This window comes from Athene cunicularia, assembly GCF_003259725.1.
Source record: "Athene cunicularia isolate RWA chromosome 8 unlocalized genomic scaffold, athCun1 chr8_part1, whole genome shotgun sequence".
NCBI classification, from domain to species: Eukaryota; Metazoa; Chordata; class Aves; order Strigiformes; family Strigidae; genus Athene; species Athene cunicularia.
In genome coordinates this window covers 23,864,696-23,882,862 of record NW_020799109.1, presented here as the reverse complement: position 1 = coordinate 23,882,862, position 18,167 = coordinate 23,864,696, and the positions used below count along the sequence as shown (strand labels likewise).

At 40.7% G+C, this 18,167-nt stretch overlaps 2 protein-coding genes and 1 long non-coding RNA gene across 6 annotated transcripts in view; 1 reads left to right on the top strand and 2 right to left on the bottom strand.

Annotated features, from left to right (window-relative positions):
- LOC113483146 overlaps nt 1-9,943 on the bottom strand; it is a 22,319-nt gene extending 12,376 nt beyond the window's left edge. The window contains exons 1-2 of the long non-coding RNA XR_003398965.1: nt 9,933-9,943; nt 6,590-6,595 (exon numbers count right to left, since the gene is read on the bottom strand). This is a non-coding gene — a long non-coding RNA (uncharacterized LOC113483146). The remainder of the gene's footprint in view (nt 1-6,589; nt 6,596-9,932) is intronic.
- CLCC1 (chloride channel CLIC like 1) lies at nt 246-17,207 on the top strand. Its single transcript, XM_026854439.1, has 11 exons — nt 246-586; nt 2,388-2,483; nt 3,337-3,444; nt 4,391-4,612; nt 8,746-8,886; nt 9,975-10,068; nt 11,176-11,273; nt 11,354-11,500; nt 12,097-12,390; nt 12,919-13,167; nt 17,093-17,207. The coding sequence occupies exons 1-10, from the start codon at nt 455-457 to the stop codon at nt 13,144-13,146; spliced, it is 1,560 nt and encodes a 519-aa protein (XP_026710240.1). The 5' UTR covers nt 246-454; the 3' UTR covers nt 13,147-13,167; nt 17,093-17,207.
- GPSM2 (G protein signaling modulator 2) overlaps nt 14,539-18,167 on the bottom strand; it is an 18,271-nt gene continuing 14,642 nt past the window's right edge. For 2 of the 4 annotated variants that reach the window (XM_026854435.1, XM_026854436.1), the window contains exons 11-14: nt 17,963-18,139; nt 17,075-17,237; nt 16,726-16,943; nt 14,539-15,167 (exon numbers count right to left, since the gene is read on the bottom strand). In XM_026854435.1, the coding sequence (XP_026710236.1) occupies nt 15,003-15,167; nt 16,726-16,943; nt 17,075-17,237; nt 17,963-18,139 (723 nt within the window). In that variant the 3' untranslated portion in view covers nt 14,539-15,002. The remainder of the gene's footprint in view (nt 15,168-16,725; nt 16,944-17,074; nt 17,238-17,962; nt 18,140-18,167) is intronic. The other 2 variants (XM_026854438.1, XM_026854437.1) reach the window with 2 other exon arrangements.

Genomic DNA, 18,167 nt, shown 5'->3' with positions numbered 1-18,167 from the left:
GGCCGGGGCCAGCCCGACCGCCACCGAGCTGCGAGCGGGGCGGGCAGGGCAGGGCGGGAGCGGCCTCCCGGCCCCGGCGAGGCCTTGCCGGGGGTGTCTGCCGGGGTAACGGCGCCGGAGCCTTGTCTCGGGGCCCGCAGGGGTTCTGCGCTGCCTTACCGGCTTCGGCGATGCTGAACTCTGCGCTGCCCCGCCGGTAGCGGCTGCCGGTTATGCTCATCCAGTCGTACCATACAATTTATAGTTCTTGCGTGTTCTTGCCAGTGTTTTCTTTGGGCAAAAAATAACGTGAGTGAAGTTTAACCTGCTTAAGCAGTTAACTGGAGAACGGAGTTTTTAAACGCCACCGGAGAATGATTTTTTTTCATGTTACAGGATTGTTTAAGGTTTTTTGCACAGCATGTTACAACCTGAACTAAATATCTGATTTTCTCGTTATCCTTAGTGATACAGGATGCTGTTTCCTTTGGTATTGTGTGCAGTTGTGCTAACAGGGAGCGGTAAAGTTCAAGATGATGAATGGATTGACCCCACGGATATGCTCAATTACGATGCAGCATCGGGAACAATGAGAAGACCTTACAAGGTAGAAAAAGAAAGGGTGCATGAATACGTGTCCCTCCCAGACAGTCCTTCAGGTCTTGCTGTTGAAAGATTACCCTTAAATTGTGACATTAGAAAAGTATAGAATTACGGTCTTTTTAAGGTTTTATAACGTTATATCTGAATCTATACACAGGAAAGTGTTGTGTGCATTGTTAAAAATGCAGGGGACAAAAAAGTGGTCTATATTATTGTAAATAATTAGCTCAGGGCCTTTTACTAAGTTTCTGTTGCACACTGCTCAAGTCACAGGAACTTGTGCTGTTTGTCTTTTCACAGGTGGTGGTTGATTTCTGTAGGTTGTGGCTCCACGAGTCATTTCTCTTGAGAAGTACTGGGTTAAGCAGCTCTTGCTAGTCTCTCAAGTATAAAGTATCTTGAAAATTAAGTTCCTAGCTGATAAAATTTGGAGGAGTTAAGGTTAGCGATTATATTTTACTTGAATTTTCCATTTCCCCAGCATTATGGGAATAAAGCCCATCTATTATGTGGGACTATTATGCAAGTTAATGGTGTTTCGTAATGCTGGGCATCGGAGTTTTCAGAAGGAAGGTCAGAAGAGGGATTGAGTGTTGTACTGTTAATAATTCATGAACATTGAGGAGAAGGTGAAATATGAAAAGCTAGTTTTACCAAGGTTAATCATCTCAGTACAAAGGGTGGACTCTATACATATATCATGAGATGCATATTGTTTATCCAGGACGTCTGTGCACACGTGGCGCTGCAAACTGTGGTTGGTTGTATGGGCACCCTTGATTTTTGTCATTCTTCAGCTTGGTTTTTCAGTCTTGAATAATACTATTTTAACACTTCAAAACACAATTTTCTGAAGTTTAAAAAAAGTGCAGACTCCATCATTTCTCTCCTCAGAGTTCCCCTTCAGCTTCCACCTGCCCCATGTCCACATGATAGTCATTAGCATCCCTAAAATTCAGTATCAGGCTTTGGAGTCTTTTAAATTTGATGCCTAACTGGTTTGGCTTTTGTAAATAAAATATTACGGAGTTTTACTGTTGTCTCCCATGAAAATGGAACTGCATCTTAAAGGAGAAAAATGATTGCTTTGGGTTAACCCACCTTTTCAGAATTTCTTTTCTGCTTTGTAGTGAGAGATTTTAGGTAGGCAAGCAGTGTGGGCCAGCCCAGGCCTTCAAAACCAAACTTTGTATCAGCAGGATCAGTGTGTGTGTATCACACTGATCAGTGTGATGTTGAGCTTCCTTTTGGAGACTCTGCTCAATGTGCATAACTGGTTGCGTAGAAGCAGCATTGCTAAAACTAGCCCTGAGCAATTAACAGGAAAAATGGGATGTTTCAGAGTGAAGTGGGAACATGAAAGGAAAGGCATGCACCCAGAATGGGGCTTTGTGTTTACTTTCAGTCTGACGGGCGGCATGGCCAGCTGGGCTGGGAGTTTGACTGGCTGAAAACTGCCCCTTTTGCTTGCTGAGTCGGCTTCTAGCCGGACGATTATCTAATCTGATGCAGTGCGTGGCTCGCCAGCACTCGGAGGAGGTGAAAGGGCATGTGGGGGACCAAAGGGCAAGACCTCACTTCTGAGGTCAGCATGCATTTAGATAAAGCAGTTGTCTGTTTGGAACCTAAAATAACAGCACAGAGGTATCTGGAGCATCCTTGGAAGAGTGTTAGCAGCAAAGACCAACAAGAGTTTTTTAGGTCCTTTCTGCCTTTTTAAGTGATCTGATTGTGTAAGTGTGACATGGCATATTGATCAATTTATTTGATTCTAAAAATATTGTGTTTTTCTTGTGTAATTTTAGGCAAACTATCATGACTCCGAGGATAAGACTGTAGATACAGTCAGTACTGAAATCTTACCAAGTTGTTCCAGGGAAGTAGATTCCTTGCGAGAGAAGGTTTGTTATGGAACTTAAGAATATTTTCCAGCCTTTTATGGTTTGTGCTTTCTGATGATGCTTTTCTGGATATTACAGAACAGGTGTATTGCTGGCATAATTTGTGAGAGACATTATGCAGGGGGAGCCTCTTTTTTTCAAAGGACAGACTGGAAGTGGTTTGAACTCAATTCCAAATTGCTGCTCTGCCTACCAAAGTCTATTTCCTAAAATGTTTTATAGCTTAACAGAAGTTGATAGGAGCTACGTGCTTCTGTCCAGTGTGAACAGTTTAAACATGGTGTCGGTGTTACACCATGCTGCCAAAACCTAAGAAACCTGACCTTTCATTTTCCAGTTGTTCAGTTCTGTTGGATTTTAAGGGGTGGGTTGTGGGCATAGAGAATGTGTTTGTGGCTGGCTGACCCTAACGTGCAGTGCTGCAGCTCTCTGAAGCCGCTGTTAGGACCCCCACGCTGCTGCTTCCTCTGGCATCAGGAGGATGTAGTGATGCTTCTGTAGCTACCGAAGACCCAATGGGATATATAATTTTAACAGTGTTTTAGTTCCTATGTTTTACAGGGTTTTTTTTCTGATGTTAAACTTAAACTTCCAGTTCTTTAGTTTTTTTCTAGTCTTGCTGAGGTTAGTATTCAAACCATCTTATTAGCAGATCTGAAATCTCCAGTCCTGGCCAGCCCCGTGGAAAGTAGGATCTTCAGCATATGCTTTTTATCTGGTGTACTAACCGTGGGATTATTGCTAAAGAAATGTGCCTCTGTTAATCCTGAGTTTAATGTGTTGGTAGTGTTTTATTTCTCCTGTGAACAAGCTGATTTGAACAAGAAGTTAATAAAATATCTTTACATTGCAGATTGCAGATTGTGAGAAGAGGAATGCCAAATCACATGAAAGCCGTAGCTTTTATATTTTTAAGCGATACTTGAATAAGATTTTAAATGAAGCTGGAAAACTTGGCCTTGTAAGTATTTGAACAGTCATTAAAAATTAATTAGAATTCATATTCCTACTTTATGTGGTTTTGATAGTTAGCAAGTATTGATTAATTATTCTGACATACTTTAAATTAAAATGAAGGGAACTGAATTGCAAAGGAAAAAATGATTGAAGTTTGTGTATCCAGTGTTGCTGTTAGCAGTGTTTGCTCAGGAGACACAGCTGCCATTTGATCTGTAAAGCATCCACAGGAGGACTATGTGAATTCAGAGTGTCTATCTAAATACCTCTTGCTGGGATGCAGCTGTAGTAATACCCTGTTCACTTCATGTTAATGGTGGTTAAACTTGAAAGAGATGGATTTTGTTTATTTGTTCATTGTAGACCTTTTAGGCCTTCGTTTTAGACTCTGCCACATGAACCAGCTAGGAATAGTAGCTTATTACAGTTTTCATGTAAGAACAACCTTACTACTTTATTATAATGCCTATGGAGATCTGTTTTTTCTATTCAGAGATAGAAGAATATGTTTTTAGTAATAAGCAAAATTAGTATTTAGCAAGGAACATTATACTTAGCAATGTAAAATTTCTTATTTCAATATTGAATAGGTTCTATCTGTATTGCCCAGCCATGATCAGGACACACATAGTGCATTAGTAGTTATTACTTGTTAATAAGAAGTGGTTCTAAAATTTTAATAACAGGTGAGAATTCACTTCACGGTTTATATTTTTGCTGCAGATTTTAAGGAGTACAAACCAGCTGAATTTGTGTTTTATATAGCTTAGAAGAATGAACAGTTATAGAATCATACTGTGCTCGCTGTCCCATGTCTTCATCCTGCAGCCTGCTGCAAAAAGGTGCTGGTACATAATGAGGCTATATAATCAGGTTTTTTCATAGGGATACAGTTTTTCCTATGTACTTTTATTTCTGAATAACCAGCTTTTACTTTGTTTTTAATTCAGCCTGAGGAAAATGTGGACCACGTCCATTATGATGCTGAGATCATCCTTACAAAACAGACATATTTGGAGATTCTCAGGTTTCTCAATGAGGAAACTTGGCAGTCAGGTGCTGTGGATGATGCACTTAGTGACATTTTGATCAATTTTAAGCACCATGATTATAAAGCTTGGCACTGGAGATTTGAAGACACTTTTGGAATTGATCTATATAATATGTTTCTGGTAAGAGAAGAAGAAAAGAAAGATTTTTGTTGTTGTTGCTTTTTAATTGCTGTTTTCTACAGTTTCTTTGTGCAAGTCTAGAAAATGAGTATTACTATCTTAACTCCACGTGTAAAACAGTTCTTTCCATCGTACTTAGAGCAGGTCACTTTTTGTTTCATGGGTGCTCAAGGTAGAGGTGATATATTCACCTGAAGTAAGAATTCAAGTTTTTTATTCCTGTGATCATCGTTTCGTATTGTAGATTTGCAGGGTGTTTTTTTCTGGTGTGTTTTCTGTTTTTCTCTTCCTGTCTTTTATGTCTGTTTTGTGTAACTCATTAGACCCTAGTACTTCCCTGTCACTTCAACTGACAACTTGTGCACTGTATATTTTCCAGGTTTGTCTCTTGTTCAAATAGATGGTGAAAGCTGTTGGCTTCTGCAGGAGTTGGAATATGTTTATACTGAGACAAGTATATATTTGAGGTCTGAGATTTTATAGGTTGGAGGTTTTTGTGAATTTTATGAAAAAAAGTTCATAGTGTTGAAGAGCATGACTCTGAAAATGTAATATTCTCTAAAATGGAATTATAAGGTGCTGAGGATCTATAATCACAGTATAGTTTAGGTTGGAAGGGACCTTTAAAGGTCATCTAGTCCAACCCCCCCTGCCGTGGGCAGGGACATCTTCAACTAGACCAGGTGGCTGAGAGCCCTGTCCAATCCAACCATGAATGTTTCCAGGGATGGGGCATCTACCACCTCTCTGGGCAACCTGTTCCAGTGTCTCACCACCCTCATTGTAAAAGATTTCTTCCTTATATCTAGTCTAAATCTATCCTCTTTTAGTTTAAAATCATGACCCCTCGTCATCCCTACATACCCTGATAAATAGTCCCTCCCCAGCTTTCCTGTAGCCCCTTTAAGCACTGGAAGGCCGCTATAAGGTCTCCCCAGAGCCTTCTCTTCTCCAGGCTGAACAACCTCAACTCTCTTGCCATAGGAGAGATGTTTCATCCCTTTGATCATATTTGTGGACCTGCTCCAACAGGTCCACATCTTTCCGGTGCTGAGAGCTCTAGAGCTGGGCACAGGACTCCAGGTGAGATCTCACCAGAGTGGAGAGAGAAGCAGAATCACCCCCCTCAGCCTGCTGGCCACACTTCTTTTTGATGCAGCCCAGGACATGCGTGGCCTTCCAGTCTGTGAGCGCACCTTGTTGGCTCGTGTCCAGCCTTTCATCCACCAGGAGACTCAAGTCCTTCTCTGCAGGGCTACTCTCAACCCCTTCATCCCCCAGCCTGTACTGATACCAGGGGTTGCCCTAACCCAGGTGCAGGATGTTGCACTTGGCCTTGTTGAACCTCCCACAGTTCACATGGGCCCACTTCTCGAGCTTGTCCAAGTCCCTCTGGCTGGCATCCTGTCTCTTGAGTGTCAACCACACCACTCAGCTTGGTGATGTCTGCAAACTTGCTGGGGCTGCACTCGATCCCACTGTCTGTGTCACTGGTCTGGTCGTGGCACAGGCCCCTGAGGGACACCACTTGTCACCAGTCTCCATCTGGACACTGAGCTGTTGGCCACTACCTGTAGTGGCCAAAATAATGAGTCAGAGTGTTCTCTTTTTTTTTTCTTTCTGCAGGGCAGGGGCCATTTATTATTACAATAGTACTTACTTATGCTCTCGTTAAAGCTCTTACTTCATAATTAGCAAATCAGCAATTAGACAGCTATCAACCTTTTCTCCTATCAGTATAAGACCACTATAACACGCACTGTGCAGACTAATCAACTTCTTGTTCACGCAGGGGTAACTTTTCACAGTTCAGTGTTGCAGCTGTCTGTTGTTTTTCCCTGCCACCTTGGCACAACTCAGCAGTTTCTTATCTTTTTTCCAAGGCCTGTTTTTCATCAAAGCCCTGCTGCTTCTCAAGGGCTGTGCTGACAGGCTGATGTCTCTCCCACAACTACCCTCTGGATGTGACTATCCAACCAATTCCTCACCCACTGAACAGTCCATCCATCAAATCCTTATCTCTCCAGATTAGAGAGAAGGGTGTTGTGAGGGACCATGTCAAAGGCCTTACGGAGGTCCAGGTAGATGACATCCGATAGCTCTTCCCTAGTTCACGGATACAGTCATTCCATCACAGAAGGCCACTAGGTTGGTCAGGCAGGATTTGCCCTTGATGAAGCCGTGCTGGCTGTTCAAATCACCTCCCTGTCCTTCATGTGCGTCGGTATAGCGCACAGAGGTGAGGCTGGGTAGCTCCCAGGGTCCTCCTATCTACCCTTTTTAAAAACGTTTCCCTTTTCTTAGTCACCAGGGACTGCCATGATTTTTCAAATGTAATCCATATATCTGGCAACTACATCAGCCTGTTCCCTCAGGACTCAGATGCATCTCGTCAGGTCTCCTCAGGTGGTCTCGAACCTGATGTTCTCTGACAGTGGGAAGGATTTTGTTCCTCCAGTCCCTGTCTTGCAGTCCATCTACTCAAGAGGTGTGGGAAGAGAGATTGCCAGTGAAGACCGAGGCAGAAGAGTTACTGAGTATCTCAGCCTTCTCCTTGTTTGTTGTTGCCAGTTTGTCAGTCTTGCTTATTGGGAGGGCTACTCTTTTTTGGACCTTCTTTTTTTGACTGCCATATCAACAGAAGCCCTTTATTATTCCTTGCATGCATTGCCAAGCTCAGCTCCAGCTGTGCCTTGGCCTTCCTGACCCCGTCCCTACACAACCAGGCAGTGTCTCTGCACTCAGCCCAGAATATGTGTCCCTGCTTCCATCGCCTCTGCATTTCCTTCTTGCCCTTTAGATTGACCAGCAGATCTCAACTCATCCATGCTGGTCTCTTGCCTTCCTTTCCTGGTTTCTTACACATAGGGATCAAGAGCTCTGGCTTTATGGAAAGCATCCTTAAAGGTCTGCCAGCTCTGTTCTGCTCCCTTGCACTAGGGGGTTCTGTTGACTAACTCCTTGAACAGATGGAAGTTTGCTTTCCTAAAATTCAGGGTTCTGACTTTATTCTTCACCTGACCATATTCCTCAGGACTGCGAACTCCACCAGTGCCTGAGCACTGCAGCCCAGGCTGCCTCTGGTCTTGATGTCACTGATTAGCTTGCTTGTCTTTGTGACCAACAGGTCCATTGTCGCCTCCCCTCTGGTAGAGCTCTCTATTGTCCATCTTAAGAAGTTATCCTCAATGCATTCCAGGAGTCTCCTGGATTGCCTACAGCTCGTTGTGCTACTTTTCCAGCAGATGTTGGGGTGGTTTGAGCCCTCCAACAGAATGAGAGACCTGGAGCAAGGAGGCTTCATCAGTAGCCCCTCCGTGATTGGGCAGCCTGTAGTAGACACCAACCACAAGGTTCCCTTTGTTGTCTCGGTCTCTGATTCTTACCCATAAGCTTTCAATCTGCTCGTGCCTGTTGTTCAGAGACAGCTCTGCACACTCAGTCCATTTCTTCACCCCTTCTCCTGTCCCTTCTGAACCACCTGTAGCCATCAATATCCACACTCCAGTTGGCTGAAGCTTATCCCATCAGATAAGCTGAAGCTGTCTGAATAAAGCCTTACAGTTTGGAATATGCTAACGTGATCTTGAAAGCAGCCTGTCTAGTCTTGAGGGGGACCATGGAAGCCAAATGAAAAAAGCTGTCAGTAGTGTAACCTCGCTGTTAGGGGTCCTCAGGTGGAAAGAGGCTGTAAAGTGCTTCTCTGAAGCCTCGCTGCTGTCAGCCAGAGTAGCTTTGGTAGCTTTGTCTCTTAACCAAACTGTGGGAGTTGGCAGCAGTGGTTCTGTGGGTCATACCAGGCACATTTTACTCCAGCACTGAATAATATCAGTTTTGTAATGGTAAAGTACAATAGGTAACACAATAAATACCATAAGGAAAAAATAACTAAATATCACAAGAAACGAGCAACTGCAATATAAGGCAGTGGTAGGAGTGACTACTGGTAATACCATGAAACTTTGCTGCCTTGTATTGCTGCAGATACTTTGTGAAAGCAAGGAAAAATTCTCTCAACTGTTCTGTATAAATGATGCTAGTAAAAACAAGTTGGAAGTTCCTTTGTGTGTACTGGCAGTAAGCTTGGAACATTTGAAATCTGGATCATCATTTTTTCTTGTTTTCTTTTTCAGATACTCTTGTGCTTAATGTGCATTGTAATTATAATAGCTACAGAGCTCTGGACACGTATTCATTCGTTTGTTCAGCTAAAACGTGTCTTATTAATAAGTTTCCTAATCAGTTTTGCATGGAATTGGCTTTACTTATATAAGGTAAGTTGCTCTGAAATATTAACGGCTTTTAGGCTTCAGATTCAGTTATGGAGGGAGTTGCGGTTATTTAATGTCTTTATTTAGTGTATATGAAGCAATAATTGACCACAAAATAAATAAAGGGATGAGCATTTTATTTTGCAAGTTGACAGGTGTATTAGGTGTAAAGAACAACAACAAAAAACTCTGTCAACTTTTATCTTGCCACAAAGGTGCACAAAATTCATAAAGCAGTAGAAATGTGATTTCACTGCATGGGCAAGGGAGATGTGAACTCTTTCTAAAGCATCTGGTGGAAATCTTAGGAAAACACATCATGGGTTTTTTTTTCTTTCTAACGATTCCTTGGCTGAACCTGTATTTAACATGGGGTAGACAGAGATAAATGCTTCATAAATGCTGACAAAGTAGCTGACTGTACAGTGGCATTGGTTTTAAAGAGGAGGAATTCATGCTTCTAGCTTATAGCTGAACCACAAAAGCTTGGTCCCCACATCTTGGCATCAGAATTTTACTGTAGCTTTCAAGCCTGAGAGTAGTGGGAGTGCCAGAGAGTAGAGTGGCTCTGGAACACGAGTGGACTGCCACGCTCGAGTCACTGAAGAATGTCAGAGCTTTTCAACAGATAATTTGACTTACTTGTTTTGAGTATCAAAACTGTAAGGCAAAATTGTTAATGGGACTTATTTAAAAAATACAAGAGATTGTCCAGATGTTTTAATTAGTAATTGCATGGCAGCTGTTTCTGGTTTTATTCTAGAAGCATTTTAAGGAAACAAGATGTCAGATTACTTTTGCTCTGAACTTACATCTTTGAAGTCTGCTCTTTTGTAATTAAGACGCCATTTGGAGAGTAACTCAGGGGTAGCCATCTTGGTAGGTTTTATCCATTCCCAGGAAGTACTTAGAATTTAACTGTTAAATTGTTTAGGTAGCAAACTTCTCTTAATACAGATTTCCCCAGGCAATTATCCCAGACCTGCCAAGAGCAACCATGGTTAGCTCACATGCTGTGCTGCATGGAGGCTACATTATGTGGACAGCACCACCTTGTTTTATGTTTTACAAGTCTTCCTCTTCTCCTGCAGCTGGCCTTTGCGCAGCATCAAGCAGAAATTGCAAAAATGGGACAGTTTGATAATATCTGTGCTGAGAAGTTGGACTGGCGGGAAAGTCTTATTGGTAAATACTTGTTTCATTGTTTTATAGTAGTATTTATGATCATGAAATAGTCAGTAATAGTATCCAACAATACTCTTAAATTTTCCTGAGTAGTACACTGACTCTTCTTCAGCAATACGTGATTATGTGGTTTTACCACTTTTCCATTCCATAAGACTTTATTTTCTAGGCCTTTGAGGCAGACCAGGTCACAAAACTGTTCTTGGAGCATGTCATGGTGTTATTTCTGTGTGGTGTTTTTGCTTATACTTTAATACAACTCCCTTCCCCCAGTACCGTTCAGTTCTGTTTTTTGAAGGTAGGAGGGCGGGATTCAAGAAAAAGATTGGGTTTTTAGTCTTCCAGGCCTATGAGTACAGTGGACTTCAGAAATTAGTCTGTGACTACTTACACTCGTGGTGTTGTTTTACAAAGCTGAATTTTTGCATTACCTGTTATTTGTTATCCATTGCTATAGCAGGTAGATTAATGATGGCAACTTTTAATGAGTGCTTGTTGTGGTTTTCCCTTTGGAAATTCCCCCAGTTGGCTGCAATTGCTCTGTTTCTGTCAAATTTGAGTGGTTTATGTTCTGACTGCACTAAAATCAAACTACGGAAACACTGATGTCATAAATTACTCTTTTATGACTTAAACGTGCCCTTAAGGAGCGAGACTTCCTGATTATAACTAAAAGTCTCTCTTGAAATCTAGCAAGCAAAATACACATTTTTAAAATCTACTTGCAGCCTGCAGATGAGTAGTAACACTCAGAATTACTTCCGTTTCAGTAGCCGTGGACAGAATGTGCTAGATAATAGTTCCCACAGATGAGACGTTTTTCTTCTGAGGCTTCTAGGGACTAAGTTCATCTAACAGAACTTTCTTGACTTAACATGGGAAAACCTCAATTTTTTTCTCTCTATTCCTAACCTTCCCTCTCCTTCCTGCATCCTCATGACTGGATAAACTACACTGCTAAGCTAATTTCAGATTTTAAAAAATAAATCTGAGCTCTGAACCGTATCTAGAAGTTTTCTTCCATCTGTAACTGAAATGCTACTTTCTGTATTACAACTGTGTCATAAAATACATTTTTTAAAAATAATGTCTCTGCTTTGACTACAGAATGGCTCAGAAGTAAGTGGACGTTTCAGGATGATCCCTGTCAGAAGTACTATGAAACTCTACTAGTAAATCCTGTTTTGCTGGTTCCACCAACAAAGGTATATGCCAAGCCTAAAGAGACTGTTCGTGTTTGTTTGTAATCAGTGACAACGCTATTTTTCTGTTTGTATTTTTCTAGGCTTTGGCAGTAACTTTCACCAACTTTGTAACTGAGCCTTTGAAGCATGTAGGACAAGGTATTGGTGAATTCATCAAAGAACTTATGAAGGACTTACCATTTTTTCTGCAGATTCCAGTGCTAATTATGATGGCTCTGGCTGTCCTGGTTTGTATACATTTATCTTCTATTTAAAAGCTCTTGGGTTTGTTTTTTTTTTATATTCAACTTATTTATATTTAAGTATTATTATTTATTTCTTATTTGTAATGCTGAACAGATTTCTTAGCACAGATGAAATTATTTCTACAAGGGATTTTTTTTCTTGACAAAATCTTTATAGTACAGTTGGTTTAGCAATTAAAATAGGTGAGTTTGGTTTTAAACCACATTTCTCTCCAAGTGGGATAAAATAGCACTAAACTGCTTAAAGTCTTAAGACTCTATGACAGGTTATTGCAGCTTAGTTCCCATTTCTTCTTTGTCTCATTACACAATGGTGCATCAAATTGGCATTTTGTACACAAAAGCACTGAATTAGAGCCTTCAACATCTTTATTGTGGCACCAAAGATGAATTACATGCAGTCTGGCAGTTCCTGCAGCATGGTCAGACTGTAGAAGGCTTGAATTTTACTGTAGCCATTCTGATCACCTGAGGTTTTCTTTCAGTGTTTTTCAGCTCTGTGACTTTGAATTCTGTGTGAAAAGCACAGGCTGCAAATAGGTAGCATTTTGCTCTTTTTTTTTCTTCCCCTCCCCCAGGGTTTCTGCTATGGTGCAGGATCATCAGTGTCTATGTTAAGATACTTAACATCTTTTCAGAAGAAAAGTCTTCCTCCACCTGACAGTCAACAGGAGAAAATAGACTTTGGGCAATACAGTGGGAGTAAATCAGATGACTACTACTTGCAGAAGCTTCCTTACGTTTATGGAGGTCCTTATGACAGAGGAGATGCTCCTACGCAACCAGGAAATGGCAGCAGAAGTCTCAGCATCGTGCATGCAAGCAAGGAGCCAAATACGCAAGTAGAAGAGTCTCACAAACCAGAACCTGGTGTATGTTAGTCCTGGTGCTCTTTCAGCTGGAATTAAATTTTATAGATTTCAGTGTCATCTGCTAGAACACATTTCAACAACAAGCTTAACCCAGCTCTTGGGGAGGAGTTAAGGAAGTACCCGTTCTCTTATAGATCAGTTTAGTAAAGGCATCTGGGGCATGTTTTGTTCTGTGCAGTACTGTGAAAAATACTGTGCAAGGGCCAACTGTGGCAGAAAACTGCTGAATTAAACTCTTTATATAAAAAGTACAGATCTCAGCAGAAGTTATTTACGTCAGCCTGGGCAATGATTACCCATAGAGAAAAGGTGGGGAAAAAAAAACAGTGCTGATGTTTCTGTAAACTGTAGAAAACTTAAAACAGACTTATAGTCTAGAATGTGCTTATTTACATGTACTGTTTCTCCAGGGAAAAAAAAGATAGCTGTCCTGCTTTCACAGGGAGTTCTGCCCCTTGAGCTGACCTGAAACAGTAGATGCCATCACTCTGGATTGCTTGATTAATAGCTTATTATTAATTTTTACAGAATAGATTGCACACTGAGTCTGAAGTTTGTAGACTAGAAACAATCACAGCTGAAAACCTTACTGAAGAACATGCACTTGAGCAGCAGAAACAGGAGACAGGCAAAGCAGAGCAAGAGACTGGAGAAAATAATGATCCTAATAAAAGCCTGGAAGGGAAAAGTTCTGCAGTGGAACCATATGAGGAGAAGAAAAAGAGCAATTCATGTGCCTCGCGGGCAGGAGACTAAGGAAGCCCCCAAGCTCCAGCTGTAAGTTTTGTCTAATCTTTTGCTGTCACATACTCAATTGTTCTGCTCTAGTTCTCAAACACAGAAAAGTGAGCTGATGGGAACTCCTCTTTGGTCAGAGCATTAGGAAGCACAGCAGTAAGGTGGGGCTTTAAAAACTGAGAGCTGCTTGTTTTAAATGAAGTGTGTGTAGTAAGTTTTGAGTAAAACTAGATACTCTGGTGGAAAAGCACAGATACTATGTGATCTAGCAAACATAAGCCTAATCAGGTAACTGTCAAACAGCCTGAAGAAAAAGTTGCTGATATTTGTGTAATTCACTAATTGCAGCTCAACTAGAAGTCTCAAAACTATCTATGGTATATATTCCTTGAAATCAGTCTTAAGTAGAATTGCTTCTTCTCAGCTCAGTTCTAGGACAGCTTGAAGATTTTCTTCTAGTTAAATAATTTGCAGATGAGGGAGTAGCTGATGTATCGGATGGGTTTTTTAGGGCAATTCAAAGCTGAACAGGGAATAGGAAGCACTACGTAGAAGTACTGAAGATCAGCATGATAAACTTGATGGTAACATGAGTTTTGGAAGAATATTCTGGGATTTCTCCTTAAAAGCAGGACAGTTTCAGTAGGAATCAATTTCAGTGCTAGAAAAAGCTGTGAGAGAATGTAATATTTTCAGTAATTGTAAAATAGTTTGAACTGTGTGGAGGCTATGTCTGTTTAACTGTATATTCTTTTCTAGGGGCATAGTACTTCAGTTAAAAATTTACATCACTTCATTTATTAACTCCTGAAGTGAACAGTCTGCCACCGTTGGTGTTAAAAGCAGTGGCTTCTAACGCAAGATACCTACACTTAAAACAACATCTAGAACTATCTCAGTACAGGTATCTACCAAGGGGAAGACTAAGTCAGAACTGTTGTTCCCAAGAACTACCCCAGCAGAGCACATCCTTACCAAGGAGTAGTAGTTCAGCTCAAGTAATAAGCAGTACATATGTTTACTGTTTGTAACATTTTAAAGTCACTTACTGCAGCACTTACCTGACATCTGTGGTCTTTTGTGGCACATACCTATCACCCCTGTGGTTCCCCGGTGCATGGACCACAGCTGGCAGTGGACATGTACCACACAGTCTACAGAACAGCATTGGCAGCTGTTTCTTAAAAACAACTGTGTCGTCTTAAAATTTATTCTGACTGTAAAATGGCACTGAATAATATTGGAAACACTTAAACTAAGTATTTCCAAAAACCCCATCATGTTTTGAAAATACTATTTTTGTGTTAAACAGAATTAAAACTAGGGGAGGGTGGGGGTGTTGGGTTTTTTTAAATAAAAATGATTGCAGAAACAGCATGAAGACACAAAGACAGACTAAGTAATGAAGCTATTTCTCAATATTTTTTTTTTATTTTTAAAAAAAGTATAAAAGAAAACAGGACCTTTTTCCAGGGAGGTACAAATCAGAAAAAAAAATCAAGTCTTCTTTAAAAAGAACATACAAATTTAGGTCTTATACTAGTTGGAGACAGTGGTAGAATCCACACATTAGCAATGAGATTACCTTGACAGGGAAAAAATTTCATATTAATGTTCATAGACTAGAGGCAGTTAAGAGGGAGATACAGTAATCAGTATCTTGGACACTGCTAAAAGCAGCTGCCAGCCACAAAGAGCAGCAGCAACTCTAACTATTGGTCACGAGTGTGATGCTGCTGCAATTTATACAAAAAATTGTTAGAAGGAGAACAAAACTACTAATTGCAGTCTTCTGTAAAAAGGCATGTATGTTTTTCCAGCAAAGAAAAAAGATACCTAAGATGCTACTGTACAGTACATGCCTGTTTATTTCTTCAGCTAGAATTTGTTCCCTTTATACTTGAGGGTAAATGGACTCTTTGTTCATCCATTCTCTTAGCTTGCGATCGCAAAATCAGGCTGAAAAAGTCCTCATCTGGCACAGTTGGTCCTTTTGCAGATGATGGAGGAGCACATCTTTGATCATCCAGTCTGGAACCCTACAGACAGACCAAGCAATAAAGCTGCATGTTTACAGGAATATATAATAAGTGAAGAATATAAGTGAAAAAATTACTAAAAGCTTTCGTTTTCAGATTTAAAGCTATTACAAGGATTTAATTTGCAAGTTTTGTTTCAAGTTAAACTTCTCAAATGAAATTAGTAAGTCAAGAGTGCACGTGTAGCTAAAATGGTTCCTCCAAACCACCTGTCTAAATGTATCTCAAAATCACACCCCCAGTTTAGTTCCTGTTCATATTGCAGAATAAGACTCAAGTATCCTTTGTGCAGAAGTACACAGTATTTCTAGTCTCATACAACAGAAAATTGGGTTGTCTTGCTTTCCTTATACAGGGAGTAAAAAATAGCCACACTTGTCAGCTTTGAAAAGGCAGTTTTCCTCCAAACTCAAAATCTGAGTCGTGTGCATTTTGATCAGTGTTACAGAGCAGTTTGTGAACAGCTCTGAGAGGGTGCCTGTGCTCCTTTCACACACCAGCCTGTCCTCCCGCCAGGCCTGGCTGGGGCCTGCAGCCATCTCCAGCAGCTCCCTCGCCTTAGCAGCACCAGGCTGCAGCCGAGCTAGCTGGAGGGCCGCTGCAGGAAGGCTCTCAGCATCTGCTACTAAGAGAGGATGGACCTTGGACAGAGCCATCTTTGAGACAGCCTCAAAAGTCAGCTACCCTTTGGTGCTTCTGTTTACAGCAGTAGGGACCAAGGGGATTACATTTTTCCCTTCCTTTTTCAATAAGCACCATCAGTCATTGTGTTAAATTTGCCACATACAGTGCACTTGAAGAGACAAAATCTGTCATATTAACCTCTAAATTCTTTGCTTGACTCAAAGTAGCAAACAGACAAGTAGCTAAAACAGAACATGATGTTTCATCAGGCTGAGGAACACCAGCATTGTAGACTCCAGCCCCAGTGCTGCTCCCCCACCAACCTAATGTACTTACTTACCTTTGGAGTATCTGAATTTTGTATTTTGAGATCCTTATCAACCCATCGAGTAAAACACCAGGTCTTTTAATTAAACTCTCTGGTGTAATTGGCAATTAGACACCTCACTTGTGTATTGCTATGAAATACATTTAAACTTAATGTCATTGGAATGATGATCACTATCACCATTAAAACTTTGGTGCTGAATTCTTTCATTTGGTAACTTAGGATTCCTGGTATATCAGGTGCCCTCCCAACAAGCCAGATCTAAACACTTTTTCCTAAAAGCATTTTACATACTCCTTTTAATAGCCTCAGCTGTTTTCCTCCACCTTCTCAGCATTTGTTACTTTAAATGATTAACAGGTTTAAATACCAAAAATGGACTTAATAGACACTGGATAATTTAGGAAAAAAAATCAAAACGAGAAAGAAATCATTAAAAAAATCCTAATTTTTTCTTCCTTATCCACCTTCCTTATCCACCAAATCAATTTGTATCTTAAAAACACATGATAAACATAGTGGCTTACTTGAAGAAACTGAGTAGCAAGGATGAACAAATCAAATCCCCAAAGACTCAGAATCTGAAGATTTTTGTAAAAAACTTACCTGACATTTTATCAAAATATCAAAGAAGTCGTCATCTAGTTCTCTGTTGTTACCTGCCATGAGGTGGCCCAGTACTGACTGACGGTTGTGTTGATTAAAGCGGAGTCCAGGTAGGTTACTAAAGCTGGCACGTTGGTCATCCAGCCGACGGCTCTGTGAGCTGGCAAGGAGGTCTAGAAATTCATCGGTGTGGGGTGAGACTGCTGAAGTAGAAAAGGCTGGGGAGGAGGGAAAAAACAAGTTAGCCTAGAAGTAAGTTCCTTTCCATAGAAGGGCTTGCAAGCAAATACATTTTTAAAGTAGCATTTGGCAGGAACTAAAGTTCAGACTTTACTTTTAAAAAAATTACATTTTCTCATTGTTTTAGGTGGAGTAGAGGATGTTGCCACAGATGCAGCTGAGAATCTGTTCTTCTCCTGGAAGTAGCATCTCTGATCATCCATCCTGTTACTCTGGAATCGACTCAGCAGATCGAAGAACCCTTCATCTGCCATTGTCTCTCGACTGGTTTTCTGAGGAGGAGAGAAGAGTCAGGGGTATTTTGAACACAAGAGTACCTAAAATGAGGACAACTGCATCGCTGCTTAATTCCAGTAATATGCTTGGTATTTGTGTATCTGAAATCCACTAAATGAATTTTAGTTGTCCATTTCTATAGACATTTATACAAGAAAGCAACAGTAGTCTGATCAGTACAACTGGAGTTACTCCTCCTCAGCCATGAATCCACCAGAAACCCAAATGCCCATGAAAGAGGAAAACAACAGCAACAGTTTACATTGTCTCCTCAGGTCTTTGGTCAAAAGCACTCCTCTCTCATTTAGATCAAATGACACTGTTTATTTTTAGCTGACTTCTGTCAAGAGTACAATAACCTTAAAAATACATCAAAAATACCCCTTACTATCTGAATCAGAAAAACTAATTTTTCTTTTTTTTTTTTTTTTTAAGTTTGGAGAAGCAGGGTCTAGAAGAGACTAGAAATGAAATATATATGCAAGCTGAGCTGTAACTTTAGAAAATCCACTGGTAAAAAAAGGTTCAAATAGTAGGAAAAGATTAAAGCTGGCACCACCCATGAGACAGCTGTAGAATGGCAGATTCTGCATCATTTTACAGAGTAACAGTGTTTTAATTAAGTAAAAGTGAAATGGACAGCTGCAGGACTGTGTGTTCTGCAATCTCGATCAAGCAAAGATGAGTAGAGGCTATGATCTCCACAGCTCGCCAAACCTACCCTCTGAGAGTTTGGAAGTCGATGATCAATAGAATTACTGGCATCCTGCAAAACTTTGGAAGCGGTGCCGTTTTTATACTTTTTGCCTTTTAGTCGATTTACAAAATGCAGTTTTGCTGAAGGTTTGGCAACCAGTGGTTTCTGTTTAGCAAGAATCTCACTGTTCCAGTTCTGAACCTAAGAAAACAAGAGTCATGAAATTAAG